The sequence below is a fragment of the Onychostruthus taczanowskii genome, unplaced genomic scaffold (genome assembly GCF_017590055.1).
Source record: "Onychostruthus taczanowskii isolate IOZ18803 unplaced genomic scaffold, ASM1759005v1 scaffold18, whole genome shotgun sequence".
Classification (NCBI taxonomy): domain Eukaryota; kingdom Metazoa; phylum Chordata; class Aves; order Passeriformes; family Passeridae; genus Onychostruthus; species Onychostruthus taczanowskii.
Window position 1 is genome coordinate 9,742,119 of NW_024499017.1, and position 16,003 is coordinate 9,758,121.

Sequence of the window (16,003 nt, forward strand, 5' to 3'; positions counted from 1 at the left end):
TCTTCTGATCCAACATTTTAATGGTGTGCCATTGCTACTTATGCTTTTGTAATGTTGATGGACAGTTCTTATAGCGTGCCTTGTCAATAGCTCTGTTTATTTGTCGACTTCATTCTCAGCAAGGACAATGCAGTTGCCATTCTTCTTTGTTCTAGGATGATTTTTTCTTCCTAGGAAAACTGAATGGGTGCAGCATTAGTCAGGGACCGTAGTTTTTAACGCCTGAGAAGAAACATTGTGATTGTCTAGTCTGACGTCTTCAAAACCTCATCCAGCAAGTTTGGCATTGACTTGTAATCTGCAGCTCACAAGCTTTTCATTCTGTTCATGAATGTGTGAGGGAACAAATGACAAGTTTAGGGGTTGAGTCTCAGTTCTTTACTCATGTGGTAAAGGTTGTTGCAGCCGCTGGTTGCTTGTAGAAGTACCTGGGCTTCTAAATTGAGTGCACCAACAGTTTTCCTAATGACTTGCCCAAGGTGCTCGTAGTTACTGAAGGACAGAGTTATGTTTCCCTTTCTTCACATGAGTACAACCTAGTGCAGCTGCTGAAATAACCAGTTTGAGTCTTCTTGATGAAGCCTGTGTTCTTGAAAGCACCAGGACTTGCATTCATCCTGAAGACAGTTTTCTCTCTGCAGTGTGGTTGACTCCTGTGTGTACCTGCAGCTGTATATTTAGAGCCAGATGTAATAATTCTGGAGACAATGATATACTTAATCTAGTGCTGGATTACTGCCAGGATTAGATGTGGAGGGCTGTGTTTTTAGAAGTGCTGTTAGAATACAGTGGCATCTGCAGTTTCCAGCTCTGTGTCACAATCTCACAAATGAACAGTATACTGGAAAGAAATGGAAACAATTGCATTAAAATACTAATAAAAATAAAAGAATAGGGAGGCTGATGACTAGGTATATCTTCCTTGTGAGTGGGCATGTAGAGACAGTGAGCTTAGATGAGATAAAAAAGAAAATGGGAGACAAGACAAGAATTTCAGAGGTGTGGTTTATCTGGCACTGGTGCTTGTGGCTGAGCTCGTAGTGCTCTGATATGCACTAGATACACTCACAGGCAGTTGCACCTTTGAAAATACGATGCTCCTTCTCCATGCCTAATCCTTACATCACAGGAATGGCTCCAAATGTACAGTAAAGCCTTTGATCTGTGCTTCGAGAGTGGTGCTGGCAGAAAATCATGAGGATTGGCTGCGGAGGTGTTAGGATGTGGGTCAAACTGAAACTTTCTATCGGTACTTTGGATCTGAGTCTGACTTAATTTTTTTGCTTTCCAAAGAGCAAGATTTGAGATTAAGGTTCTGAACTTAAATCTGAAGCAGAGAAGCATTTTTCTCAGTTGTTCTCTGAACTTCTGAGTTGAATTTAGGGATTGCAAAAGGTTGGAGTATTTGGAAATCATCTGCTATGCTGTTTACAGTGTTGAATTTGGTTTTGGTTTCTGTTTTATTAATTTCCAGTAAGACCTGGTAATTTCTTACAAGAAAACAAGACCAGAATCTGATTTAATATTCAAAGATCTATATTTTAAAATTATGTATTTTTTCAGAAACAGAAAGTAAAAAGGTCTTTTTCAGCAGGATAGAGAAAAGGACAGAGGTTACTTTATTTTGCAAGCTTTGTATTTCCTTTCCAATAATAATACTTCCCTGAAATGACTTGATAACATCTCGTTGAAGCTTGCTGAGCACTTGGGCCTTTTTCAGAGATTAAACATGGATACTGTGCTTTATTTTAGAAGGCTTTATATTTATTTGACCTGTTTCTTTGTCTCTGAGGAAATTAATAAACAAATCTCTATATAAAGCATTCTTCTGTAAAAAGTGTCTGGAAAGATGTAAGTAGGAAAATGATGTTAGTTATTCTTGATTTTCAGCCCTTCATACTCATTCTGTTCAGGTTGATTTGCTGGTAAGGCACATTTTTCAACGTAACACTGCCATGAGAGTCTGTTAGGGCTGTAGGAACATGTAGCCAAGGCAATTCCAAGGTCACTGTTAGGATTGTGAGCTGTGCAGCAATGGTGTCATACAGTGACGTGGTGGCATTTGTGGATTTTAATTACATAGAGGAGGGCAGGAATGCTTACCCCTTTTTTCCATTCCCGCTTTGACTAAAGCTGATGCAAGCAGTAGTGGGCAAAATGCAGGATGTGTGTTCAGGTGTAGAGTTCAAACACACATCTAATTTGGAAGCTTTTGTATTCTGCTGAAACCAGAATGTCACCAAGGGGAAGCAACTCATGTTTTCGTCAGTGTTTTGAGTCCACATCATAACCCTCACTGGTGGCTGTAAGACTGCGATGAATTGAATTCAGATTTACCATGAAATGCTAATGTGCTTCAGTAGTATTGGCATTCTGTTAGAAAATCACTGGTCAGTTTAACTTTGGGCAAGCAGTTCCCTAATGACATTCAGATTTCCTTGGTGGAAATTTCCTAGGCTAATAGTAGTAACTGTTCATTGAGGTCAAAGCCATGAACAAGTGCACTTTCTTCCCTGACTGGAAAACTCAGTCTTACAAACTTGTGTTTGCAATATTGAAGGTTTTAGAGAAATTAGGTATTTCCGTTAGAGATAGTAAATAAATTAGTGCAGTAATCCAGATAGAAGACAAGGGTTTTGCTTCAGAATTTTGCACAGACCTGACAGTATAATTGAGCTTGAAAACCAAAACATAGTTGCCAAAGGTGGGAGTGAAACTTGCAGCCATTGTGCTGACATAGCCTGAAAGTTCAGCTTGTCTTAAAGGCTGGAATTATTTTAAAACAGATTTTTGATGTGAAACTGGAAGGGGGGGCAGGGGGGCAAGGGCAAGTCACCCTAACCTAGTATGCAAAGATGCTGTTACTCTCAAGTGTATAAGCCATCTCTGTGTTGATTGATTGTGTGCTACACAATTTTTCCCAGCAGCATTGTGGCTTCATGGTCTGGGAATATAAGTCAGGCCAAGTAGACGGGCATAGGTCTCCTCCAGAAAGCTGATTTTTCCTGCAGCCTGGGAAGCACTGTATTTCTTTTCACCTTCAGATGTGCATCACTAGCTGTTGGCTGTGCAAGTAACTGGGTTTTTCCAAAATTGCATCTTCAGAGATGCATCTAGATGGTCTGATGTGTTGTGGGAGCCCCTGGCTCGTCTCTCAAGCAGTAGCAGGGAGGGCAGGTACATCTGTTTCCTTGCCCACGAGTGGGCCCTGTGTCAGAGCATGCAGAGGAAACAAGTGAGTGTGTCTTGTTGAGGGCTGAATCATCCTGTTGGAACAGAAAATGCTGTTGGAGGACTAAGGTGGCTTAGTTTTCCAAAACACACTGTGAGACAGAAGAGCAGTGCATGATGCATTAGCTCCTGATGAACAGGGCTTCTCTGGTAGGCATCTCTTCAAAGCTGTGTGCACTGGGATCCCTGGGGGAACTATTGCCATTCCTTGGAATTCTTCTCCAGCCTTTCAGGAGCCACCCAGATGAAAGGGTTTGCCAGTTTCATAGTGCCTAATTTTAGGGCTGTTCTCTGTTCTGCTTTTCAAAGTGTGTCTGTGGAGATGATGATAAGGACACCTTTCTTGAAAAAGCAGCTTGCTAGACTATTAAATGTTGTATTGAAACAAAAAGTTTGCTAGTTGGGTATGCCAGTTTCATGCCACTTCATTCTCTATGAGCACAATGCCTTTGTGATTTTAGCTAAATATTTAATTACTTTGCTTCTTAAACCAAAGTGCCACTTTGCATAGTATACTTTGCTTTGTATCTTTTTGCACAGTAAGAGAACTTAAAAAGGTTATTTAGGTTCTAGCTGGTGTTCTGTGTCCTCTCTATTTCCATTTCCCAGTCAACTGGCACTTTTCTCCAATATTTGCTCTGGTATTTCACTGCAGTTGCCCTCTCCTTCTCCGTTCCCTCTCTGTCTCCCTTCCTCAGAGGCATTGCACATACTTCAGTCAGCTCTATTTAAATAGCAGCACTCCCTCCCAGTACAAACAGCAGTCAGATGTTAAACAATGAGGGAGACCAGCAGTGGAGGAGGTACCGGCTGGTTCCAGGCTCTGCTGGAGGGAAGGAAAGGGCACTTTCCATCCGTGTCATTCTGTAGTGCTGAGAGAAACAGAATCAGAGGGAAATCACTGCTGCAGACATGAGGGATGAATCTCACTTAAAATTACACAGACCTGTCCAAGTTATTGTAGGAGGTAAGACAGGTCAGACAAAGCACTGTCACTTTAAGCACGTTTTCCCACCTCCTCCTGTAGCAGAAGGTGATTCCAAATGGCTCTGACTCATCCCCAGGAGGTGCCTGTTGTTTTTTTTTCCTAATAACAGTGTGAGTTTAGTGAGGCTGTCATTAGCAGGATATCTATAGCTTTTTTGAAGGCTTTGCTGCGTGTCCTTTCTCTTCTCTCTGCACAGCACAGAGCTGTGTTAATATTTTTCCTGGGAACTCAAGACATGTTCATATTTTCTCCAAAAACGATGAGATTAGAGCATTCCCTGGGGGTAATTCAGAAACTTAGTTGGGTTACTGCACTCCCTGTTCTGTACTTGTTCATCGAATTGAGACTGGATGTGGTTTCCTGGGAACTGCAGGGTTAAGGGTGCATTACAAAGAAAAGGAAAAAATTGTTAATGGAAATTGTTTGATTATTACAGTGTCTAAGGGATTCACTGTTCTGCAGGTAGAAAGCATGGGCATGATAAGTAATGCTGGAGAATGCTTCTTGAAATGAAAAACAGAACTTAATGTATATTTTACTTATGCTGTGTTTAATTTTGCGACAATTTAATTTATTGTAAATAAAGTGTAGTACGAAATGAGCTGGTATGAGCATTGAGGAGGTGGTGAGAACTGTCAATATTGCAGTCCATGATTCAGATTCTGTATTTCTAATGGGACCTGAGATCCTGGATAGCTCAGCTTCTTACAAATTCAGTCATTTACACTTGGATGGCCTTTCAGGTTCGACTTCATATTCCCAGGCGACAGAGGTGAATGGGTTGCTTCCCTCACAGCTGCCTTCGGCCTTTTTGCTTTGCAAAGCCCTAAAATTTTCCATGGGAGGAGCAGATCCTTGCACAGAGGATGTGACCCTACTGATAACAAATGCGGTTTCCTTCTTCACCTTTTGTTGACCTAACAGAGATAGTGAACAGCAGGCTTTGGGGATCTGTAAACCAGAAGTAAAAACCACCGCAAGTGCAAGGATGATCTGCAATAGGAACATGCTCTTGCCAGTACCTAAACCAGTTCTGAAGAACCCAGCTGCACAGAGGTCTCCTGTTCACAGTACACACCAGCTTCCAGTTACTCAACAGACAGATTATCCAGGTGCCACCTTTGTATTTGAACCCATCTGTATTTGAAACCACCTTTCACTCCCAGCTCTCAGGGCTGCCCCCGGTTAAAGCAGTATTAAAAGGTGGCATTTTAATCTAGCATACATTGTGTCTGCTTGGTCTAAAATCCTTACATGGAACCCCCTCTCCTCTCTGATTTAGCAGCACTCGATGCATTTCATCGTGTGTGACACAGCTGATTTGTTGAAAGAATTGATAATAGAGAGAAGCCTTGAACAAGGATGTGGTTTTGTTTCTGTTAAATCATTGTTGCTATAGTGACCTAAGATCTATTTAGCACTCAGTAGGTATATCATATTCTGGGCAGAAGTTAGGGATTTTTCAATATTCCTCTAACAAATGTCTTACAGAAGTAGGTGTGTGTATAGTCTTTCTGCAAGAAGTCCCTGGTTCTCTTACTGCTGCTCCTGTGAGTAGCTGCTGTATTTTGGCTGGTGGTGTCCCTTCTTGGCTGAAGTAATTTCAAGGAAGTTGGATAAATAACATACCCATCTTGTCAAGGTTGGGGAGTATTTCTTCCCATAGGAAAGTTTCATGGACAGCAGTGATAAATGCAAAAATACGGAGAACGTGAACTCTGCTAAGGAGTGGTCATTCTTATGAATCTGTGACCCAGTTTTGGAGGAGGAGGAGGATGTTTTTGAAGCTCTTTCACATGGTTGGAGTCAGGAAGTCTGAGTTCTTCTCCCACATCTCTCAGGCTTCTCATGTTCTCTCAGATGTGATCAAGAGCATGGTGCAGCTACAACCTCAACTGAGATTTTCTTTGCAGTTGGAAAATGTGGGATAGTAATTCTGTTCTTTGAGTTCTTCACATTCCTTGGGAGGTGTTGAAGTCTTCAGTGCACACTTGGAGAGTTGCTGCTCCAAGCAGAGATGCTCCACCTGGCAGGGCAGTCAGGCCAATGTCTGTGAAAGTCTCACTGTGTCTGACACGCTGTGTCAAACACAACTCCTCCCTTTCCTCTCCTAATTTCTGGCCTGGGACCTATTCCTTCCCCTTGGCAATGATTTGGCAGATTTGGCCATTATCTCAGTGGTAAGCTGTGGTCGCCTGGCAGCATGTTCTCATCCCTATCAGCAGAGGTCTGAAAGCAGGAGACAAGGTTTCTTACATAGGCTTGACCTCAGAGCTTTTTGGACATCAGCATGGCAACCAATTTAACATTCAGTGCTACTGGAAGTCTCAGGAGGAATTCCCTTTGGCATGTCAAGTTGGCCAGAGAGAAAGGGTTGATTTCTTACAGGCTGCTTAAACAAGGTCATATTGATAATGGGCCTCTTTGGGAAGTCTTCAAGATATGTCTTATTTTACTTCCAGATATTCAAAGAAGTGAAGCTTCAGAAGTGCTCTTTCACCTGGGTGTGACAGTTAAATAGAAGAATGTCCTTGTTTAAAAAAAAAAATCTATATGAATTTCAGCTAAATAATACATTTTTCCTTCTTATTTGACTCCCCTGTCATGGTACATATTCCATTACATGACCTTAATTTCCCTTTTTCTTAATAATGAACTTCTGTGCTTTTAACTCGCTTCAGATCTGAATTAATTTGAAGTTCTTCCCACTCTGATGTCTGCCGCACAGGTTTTACATATTTTAAGCTCACATGTCCCAATATTGAGAGCAGTTTTTTCTTGTCAGCTCTTTGATGGACAGTTTTGGCCTGTCCCTTTGCTAAAGCTCCACAGAACTGATATTTCAGCCCCACTGCAGATTGGAAGGTTTGGTTTTTTTTTCTGCACACTGTGGGGTAAGCTGTTTCTTACTGGCAGCTTTTATATTTTTATCAGTTTTGTAAGGTTAATTAATGCAACATCCTCCAGTCTTGGTTGTCTTAAATATTTAGAGGAAGGAAGAGATTTATGCACATTGTTGCTGCTGAGCTAGATTTGGTTAAACTTCTGTTGGCTTTCTGAGTAAAGATTCCCAGCTTGTATAAATCAGTGAAGCTCCACTGATTTATTTTGGATGACCAGCTCCACTGGAGGATCTGGTCTTCCTCAATGAAATCTTGTCACTGCACCTGAGCTACTTTGCACTGAGCATGACAGTTGCTGCTGTATTTTTGTGTAGAGAATGTGGGATATATTTGTGCTATCTTTTATCACTGTGTAGCTGTAAAGAAAGGCAGGTGTGTGTGTACATTTATACACACACAGACATGCATGGGTGTTTATACACACAGTCACCCACACACAGAGAATTGTGCTGGAAAACCCCCTCCCTCTTTTTCCTGTCATCACCAGTGAACTAATACACCCTCAACTTTGACTGACATGGGACCTCACTGAAGATTTGGGTCACAGTGTCCCAGTTTGTTTCCACGTACCAAAAAATTTCAAGCCCAACCAACCAAGACCCCACCAAGCATCAATACCCAACTTGGAGATAGTTAGGGACAGTGCAGCTCCAAGCAGAAATAATTTAGGTTTGCCCCATGGGGAGACCAATTTCACTACACAGAGCAGGTGGAATCTTTCTTGTGGTCCAACACATAAAACCACTTACCTGGAGGAGTGGAGAGGGAATGGTTATGATGGGCAGACTGGGAGACCACAAAGCCTGACAGATTAGGCGAGAATGTTGTTCCAAGAAAGCTCAGAAATACCTTTGTGTAGTTTTGGGGCAGAGTTGGGTGTCTCCTTCTGTTAGTCTTTTTGTCTGTTTTGTTATCAGGTTAATCTCCACGAGATTGACATTGACTCTCTCAAGTTATCATGACAAGTGAGCATGGCAGTAAATTCTTCCATGTCAAGAAAAAGACAAATTGTACTGTACTGCATATTGTGGTATAGTACTGCTAATTGCTGAACTTGATAAATGTCTTCTGATAGGGTCTGTAGTTAATGAGCAAAGATGTTAATTGCCCTTATCTGAAATATCGGTAGTTGCAGGGGCATTCTCAGAGCCATGGATGTCTTCTAAGAGAGATTTATTTCAAATCAGCCATTGTTTTCAGCAGTTTCAGAGTCCATTACCCTGCAGTATCAACTAAATAGTCTCCACCCCCATCAAAGTTTTGAGAACAATCAGCTCTTCCTATGTGTTACTTAGCAGGTATGAATCTTATTTGGGTATGGAAAACTTACGTGTGACACAGCATGCTCAGCATCCTGGGCTACAGCAGGAGCATGGCTCATTCTTAAGAGCAGCCAAGAGAGAAATAAGCACCTGCCAGCAGAAGAGAGAGGGTCTGGAACAGCCCCATTTCCCCTCACCATCTGGAGTATTTAATTGGGAAAATCATTCTCCGATGTTGCTGTGTTGGTGGGAGTTGTCAGTCTAAGTAAGTTTTAATGCAAATAACCATCTCTATTTGTAGAATTCATCTTTTCTAGGTGCTTTCTTTGGAAAATATGCAGCTGAAGATTTAGTGCATTATTATATGAGTAAGTGCATACAAGCCTCATATTAACAATGGACGTCATGTTTATTCTTTCCCTTTTAGAATTTCCCATGGAAACAAGTGGGCAGATTTTTGCATTATTGAGTAGTTTGCTGCTGCTGACTTTTCCCAGAAACACAAGAGAGAACCAGGCTTATGCAGGAACCTACATGTTCTTCCAGTTTTGGGAGCACTGGATTCCCCTAAGATTTGATTTGTAGTAGGTTTTGGTGTGTGCCTATTCTGGTGTAAAGTTTCAGAGCTGTATGATTAATAAATCTTCGTGGAACTGAAAAAAGACCAAGTTAAAACATACCTGATTTCCCAGCAGAAAAGTTGTATGTTTTGTTAGGAGGCTAAAGGCTAATGGAAAGAAAAAAAAATGTTTCCTTACGGGGTTTTTGTTTGTTGTAAGAAATTGCATTTTCATTTATGAAAATCTTACAGTATTTCAGAACATATTCAATAACAAACAGCCAGAAGTTCAAACTATAACTATAAATCTGTAAGCTGACATATGTAGATTCTCTGGCCAAACTTTCTTAAGTCAGGATTAGTTTTGTAGAGTGAGATAGAAAAGTCCATTATCTTGCTTCGTTTCACAGATTTCAGACTTTGCCAGGAAATATAAATCTCCTTTCAAAAATGACAGCTATAAAAATAAGAATTACTGTTTTCTTTAAAAAAAGGCATTTTCAACTGAACTTGACATACTGCTGCTCAAGATGCTGTGGCTTTAGACTGTCTGATACCAATAATTAAAGTGATGTATTCAGGTCCTCAGCTCCCCCTTCCAAACGATGTGCTGCCCCTAAGTTATGGTAACTGAAGGAGCTCAAAAGTAATCTGGCAAAAGCTGGATGGGTTCCCTGATCTGCCTGACGCCACAGCCAGACAAATATTTGTATGGGCAGAGACAGAGTGGGTGGATGGAGATGGGAATGCTGCTTAAGACTAGTATTCATGCCAGATGCTTCTCAGTGGTGGCCCGGTGAGGATCTGTCTCATTATTGGTATTTTCAAACCTTGGAATCCACGTTGCTGGCCTGGTGTGTTGTTGTGATTTGACTTTCCCATGGAGAGACCTGGGGGTGAGGATGCAGCTTCTGAGGGGTGGGTGCAAGCAAGACCAGCTGCAACATGAGAATGTGCAGCACTTGCACTGCTTATTTATCAACCACAGTGATTCACTGTGATTGACATTCACATACCTGAATGTCAAAATAACCTGTGTTTTAAGAGAAATCAGTGACTCGGGCTGTGGTTTTACCTCGGGCCATTTCCTGGTAAATGGCTGAACTGTGCTTGGTCTTGAGAAAACTCTGCTGAGGAACAGAGCTCTGTCCTTGTATCTGTTTAGGAGTTGGCCCTGTGTGTGGAGAGATGAGGAGAAGGACACCTTTGTGTGGGACTGACCTTCCCCTTGTGGGTGTTGTGGTCTCTGAGGAGCAGCACAGCCTGTGACCTCAGGTCTGTTTTGGTGCTTCCTCAGGGCATTTCTGCCCAGCCCTGCTGTGGGAGCATGGTCTTCAGGCCTCAGGTCTGGTGACAGCTCTGTTTTGGTGCTTCCTCAGGGCATTTCTGCCCAGCCCTGCTGTGGGAGCATGGTCTTCAGTGTTGGACAGCAACATTTCAAGGGGCTCTATACAGTGATAAATTACTGTACTTTAGACTCTCTCTGTTGTGAAACAGAGGTGAAGTTGCCTATAACTAGTGTTTTCAGAACTGAAAATATTTCCCTTCTTAGAAGATTGTGTTTTAATGAAATCAGAACCAATGCATATGATGATGCTTACAGGGATTGAAGTATATTTAGGCTACTTCTTTTTTGAGTAAGATGGCAAACAACTGTATGTGTATAGTATGGCTAGATGGAAGGTGTGGATACAGGATCATATGAATGCTACATAAAGTCCCTCATTGGCTTTCACTTAGAGTGATTGACCATCTGCATAATTTCATCTTAAGGTTTAGGTAGTCTTCCCATCCTTGGCAAACTGCAGAACTCTGCTCCTCCATTCTCCTTAAGGAGAAGGACTGTCCTGTGAGAAGAGGTGTATGCCTGGGATGAAATCCTTGTGAATGGCTACAGAGCTGTGCTTCAACTGGCTCAGTTGTCTTTAATGCAGTTTAAATGGCAATTTAAGGTATAGAGAAGCTTCTCTTGGAAACAGCTTCTGTGAGAATTCCTCAAATCCTCTTTGAAGTTAATGGAGGGTATTAAGGGCAGTCACCACCTTCTTAAAAGAGAAATTTAAATTACTTTGGTTCATTTCATTTTATATTTGCATTAACTGGTTCTGGATTTCTCCCTTCTCCAGTCTTTCAGAGCACGTTTTTGATAACTTTGCCCCCTGAGCATACTAGATTTTATGTTGGCTGTTTTGATATTTTTCCCTGAGTGTTGTAATGCTGATTACCAAAGGATCTTGGGCCTTTGGCTTCCTGTGAGAACGAGATAATTACTCTCCAGTAGGCAACGCATGACGTACAGTATCAGTATTAAGCCACTGGGATTCCAGTCACTAGTGTAGAACAATATTGTGGGTAAATGAATAAGCAGAAGTTTATCATACTTCCTGCACAACAAGGTTTTTGTTAAAGAGACAGTGAAAATTGTTTTCACCCAGGGCTGGTGCAAAATGAGCGCTGCTGCAGCAGCCGTTAGGGGAAAAGATATTGAGATTGAGTTCTGTGGCTGGCTGGGTTTTTCTTGCTGAAAAAACAGCTGAGTTCTTGTGGCAGCAAAGGTGGGTGACAGGGCTGTCACTGCGTTTCTGGTGGATGACGTTTATGGCCTTAGAAGCATGTATGAAGTGTAGAGCTCCAAAGTACGGTTTCCAGATGCACCACCTACCTAACTTATGGAAGAAAGTTGTACCAATTAGAAGCAGAGACGTTCCAAATGCAATTTGCTTATTTCACACTCGCCCCCAGGAATCCTGTGTTATGATTTTAGGAGTTGGCCTTGTTTGACCCTGAAGTAGATGTGGTTGCCTCCCTTGCCTTCCTTATTTCAAGACTGTCAGTTAAAAATAACTTATGTATTGGGCACAGTGGGAGTGAGTTTGAGAAGTTGAAGTTATATGTAAATCAGTAATAGTGAGAAAATAATTCATAAATGTAATGAGCTCTATTCTCTTTAAAGACATGATTAAGTCTATGGTTTATCCATAAGGTGGGATTAATTATTTTTGTATGAAAATAGTTTCTCTGCCACAGCAGTACTGAGCAGTTCACTTATGCTGTAGCACATCAAAGTAAATGATGTCTTTGGAGGACCTCTGTTAAATATTCAATTACTTTAAAAATGACTTGCATAAAGTACAGAGTATGTACGCAGACTCAATAGATACACAGCTGTAGCACTGTGTGTTTACTTAAAGATACAATTTCATATGTGCTTTCTATTTCTTCTTATCTCAGAGATAATTGTACTTCTGTAATGCCTAAGAATTACAGGGATACTAACAAGTAGTTTCACGTTTAAGTTTGTTTTCCTGCAACTATCGGTTTGTATTGTATATTTAATTGCAAAATGCAGTTACTTATTTGCGTTTTAATGGTGACTTTCATTTTAAACCAGACATCAGCACTCTGTTCAGGAAACCACTGCTTACCTGTAGGCCAAGATGAGTACATTGATTGCTTTGCTTTTGCTTGAGTCTGAAACTTGAGGGCTGTACCTTTGGAGCCCCAAGAACCACTGTCAAGTGAAGGAATCTGGAACTTGGTGATGTGGTTGATCAAAATCACAGCTGGGGAATGTGTGGGATGAAGCAGCCTTGCTTTAGGACTTGAGGACAGTGCTGATCTGTCTGTGTGACTGAGGTGCTTCTTCATGCATTGATAGCATGTGCATGGACAGACCCCTTCATAGCTCAATTCAACCTGGAATTAGGTTCCATTGATTTTTGGGTCTAGGACAGGTTGGCATCTGTGTGTTTCAGGCACCTTGGACTGGCCTAGTTTTGTTTTTATGTGAGTGATCTTAACACTTGAATGAATTGGAGGAAGGTGGCTGGATGGGGCTCTCTTGAATGACCTGGGTAGGAAGTTTGCTTTTCAATTAGATTTTGCAGATATTTGCAACACCAAGAGTAATTTTCATAGTGCTGTTCTTCCTTGAAAATTGTGAAACTTATGATGGATAAGTAAACATTTTTTTCCCCCTTCTCCTTTGTTTTCTTGCAGCCAACTGGGTACATGGAAAACTCCATTTCCTACAGTGCTATTGAAGATGTTCAACTGCTCTCCTGGGAGAATGCCCCTAAGTACTGTTTACAGCTCACAATCCCGGGGGGTACTGTCCTACTGCAGGTACAGTAAACATAAAAGTACAACTTTAATTCTCTCTTACTCTGAATCTCCTTCAACTTCATTCTGTTTCCTGTGCATGAAATCTTAATTAGGTGAACTCAGAAAAGACAGAGAACTTGGTGCGGTCAAATTATCTAACCACCAGAAAATTTGCTCAGGATGATAGCTCTGAAACTGTTTGTTCAACAGTCAGAATGGAAATTTTGGGCCATAGTGATTAAGCCTTCTTGCTGAATTTGTGCAGCAAAGTAGTGCTCTGTGTAAAGGCACATTGATGAGGGCTTGGAATGATTGTATTTTTACATACAGTCTTATTCCTGCATGAAAAAAGTGAAAAGTTTCATCTAGGAAACCAAGAATTTCACTGGAACTGGCAGATACCTATTTTAAAAAAAATATTCAATCCTCACTGAAATATTTCAGTATATTTGTATGGATATCTGTATATGCTGGTTCTCTGAAGTGTTGTTTTCAAGCAGAAGACAGTGTGTTTACATTATTCCAGATTTCTTCATCCACTTGAGGCTTTGTAGGCTCCCCCTTAGGTCACTGCAAGTTTTAGTGACAGAAAAGCTCTCCACAGCACTGAGCTTTGGAAATACTCTGGAGTAAGTAGGAAAAGCTGCATTGCCCCCAAAGAACTTTGAAAGGTCAAAACTTAAAAATACCAAACTGGCTTCAGCTTAACTCTTGCGTGGTTCTCTCTCATGTTTCTCAACATTGTTTTGAAGATAGTTTATCTGTTACCCTTTGGGATTTTACTTTTTCAGATGATTATACAGCCATGACAGTGGTGCATAAGTATTTCATCCAGGTAGGAGTGTAAGGGAAAGGTAGGAAGACAAACCATGATTTCCCAACAGCTAGATTAGGCCCCTCATTATTGTTGAAATCTTCCTTGCCTAATGCATTAATGGAAGTAATTAGACAGAAAGTTGTCTAAATTTCTCAAGTTGGATGATTTTCTCATGATAATTTTCATTCTGCTTTTTCAATAAATTTCCCTAGTGGTGCTAGCATTTAAGTTTATATCTATTTCAACAGATGAAATAGTTACACCTGCCCTTCCAAATTCTGTTTCCAAGTCCTTATTCTGTAGTTTACGGCAGCTGCCTTTTTGGGTCTATACAAGATAAAACTTGAACCCACAGCTTCCTGCTGAGTGGAAAGGAAATTGGTAGGGTAGACAGGCTGTAATCTGGAGCAGCCTGACATTTGTCTCTTTGAAAAAAAAAAAGAAAGAAAAAGAAAAAGCAACAAACCAAACACATAAATAATTATGTTTATGAAACAGCAACATCTTAGCATGGATACTTTGGTATTTTCTTGAAAAAGATTGGTGTCTTTATGTAACCTCATAGGAACTCATAAAGAAGTGGACTTAGCTGGACTTCTGTTTATTGCTGCCTGGCTGAGCACTCTGGATCAGATTACATTATAACTATGGGAATTTCGACATAATTTGAAATACAAACTTTAAAAAATGTTTTTAATATGACTTGGTCTTTGGTAGTGTCTTGATTCATCAGATGTGGTCAGATTGGAGGGAGTATAAAATTAGATTTCCCTTATACAGTTGTAATGTGTATTCACAAATCCAAAACAGTTCTCAAAGTTATGTTTAGTCTGCTGAAGAAATGAAGTTGAAAAAGCTGGATTTATGAAGTAGTTGAGTTCTGCAGAAACTTTCTAGTGTATGTAACAAAGAGCAGAGGTATCCAAAGACACTTCAACTGAGGAGCTGAGAAAGTAGCCCTTGCATAGCTCAGTTATTTCCAGATTTGTGAGAGACTTCAGTACCTCTCTGGAAAATTGTGACTTCCAGTTTTTTATGAAATCATTCTGCTCTGCTAATCTGAGCAGCAGCATGCTCTGATGTAATGTCCAGCTCTAGTATCAGGAAGTGTATGATAGTGGAACAAGTCAAACTAGTCCAAAACATGTTCCCAGTACTGTTTCTTCTGAAGTACACTTTTGGTGAAATCTGTATGTTTATTTTTTTTTCCCAAAGCCTTTAAATAAAGTGTGTGTGTATATATATGTAAAAATGTCTAAATTAACTGTTTTGACTACCCCAAATTTATTCCATATTTCTGATCAATATAAATTTTATATTTTGATCCGTGTTTTTGCACATGCTGCATTGTAAATTCTTTAAAACCATGGGATGTTATTGACATGATTTGACATAAAATGAAGCAGTTTAGTACTTTGAATCACAGGCTTTCCCAATTTTTCATTTCTGAGAAGAATTTAAGATACCAGTTTCTGCTTAACTGAAGGCAGTGTGGATTTATGAAAGGCTGGTCCTGCTTGACCAAGCTGACCTCCTCTTGTGACAAGGTGACCTGCTTAGTGGGTGAGGAAAAGACTGTGGAGGTTTAGATTGACTGTTAGGGAAAAATTCTTCACCAAAAGTGTTCTCAGGGCACAGGCTGCCCAGGGAAGTGATTGAGTCACCATCTCTGGAGGTATTTAAAAGATGTAGATGTGGCACCTGGGAACATGGCTTAGTGATGAGCTTGGCTGTGCTGGATTTGATCTTAGAGGTATTTTCTAACCTAAACAATTCTGTGTGAGATGCCACAGGAGAGCCCCTGTCCATGTTCAAGTTTTCATCCCCTCTGTCTGCTGTCACCAGGGTCTATTTCTGGCTTATTAGTGCACAGTAATGAGTCAGAGAGGGAAGAGTGCCATTACCTTTCCTTACATCATCCCAAGCCCTCCCATGGCAACGCTGACCCATCCCAACCTATTTTAGCACACGAAATCTGACAGGCAGTGCCGGAGGTGATGCAGCTCCTCTTGGGAAATGGGATCACGGTAACAGGACGTGTCTACCTGGGTTTCACAGGAAGACCTGTTCTCAGGCAGCAGATAGCTTCATCCAGGCTGGCTTCACATTTAAAAGTCATTTTCATGTGTGGAGCTCTTC

General features: G+C 40.9%; 1 protein-coding gene across 1 annotated transcript in view; it reads left to right on the forward strand.

Annotated features, from left to right (window-relative positions):
• Nucleotides 1-16,003, forward strand: part of LOC121333922 (c-Maf inducing protein) — a 130,443-nt gene that overhangs the window by 55,711 nt on the left and 58,729 nt on the right. The window contains exon 2 of the mRNA XM_041400726.1: nt 12,943-13,068. Coding sequence (XP_041256660.1) covers nt 12,943-13,068 — 126 coding nt within the window. The remainder of the gene's footprint in view (nt 1-12,942; nt 13,069-16,003) is intronic.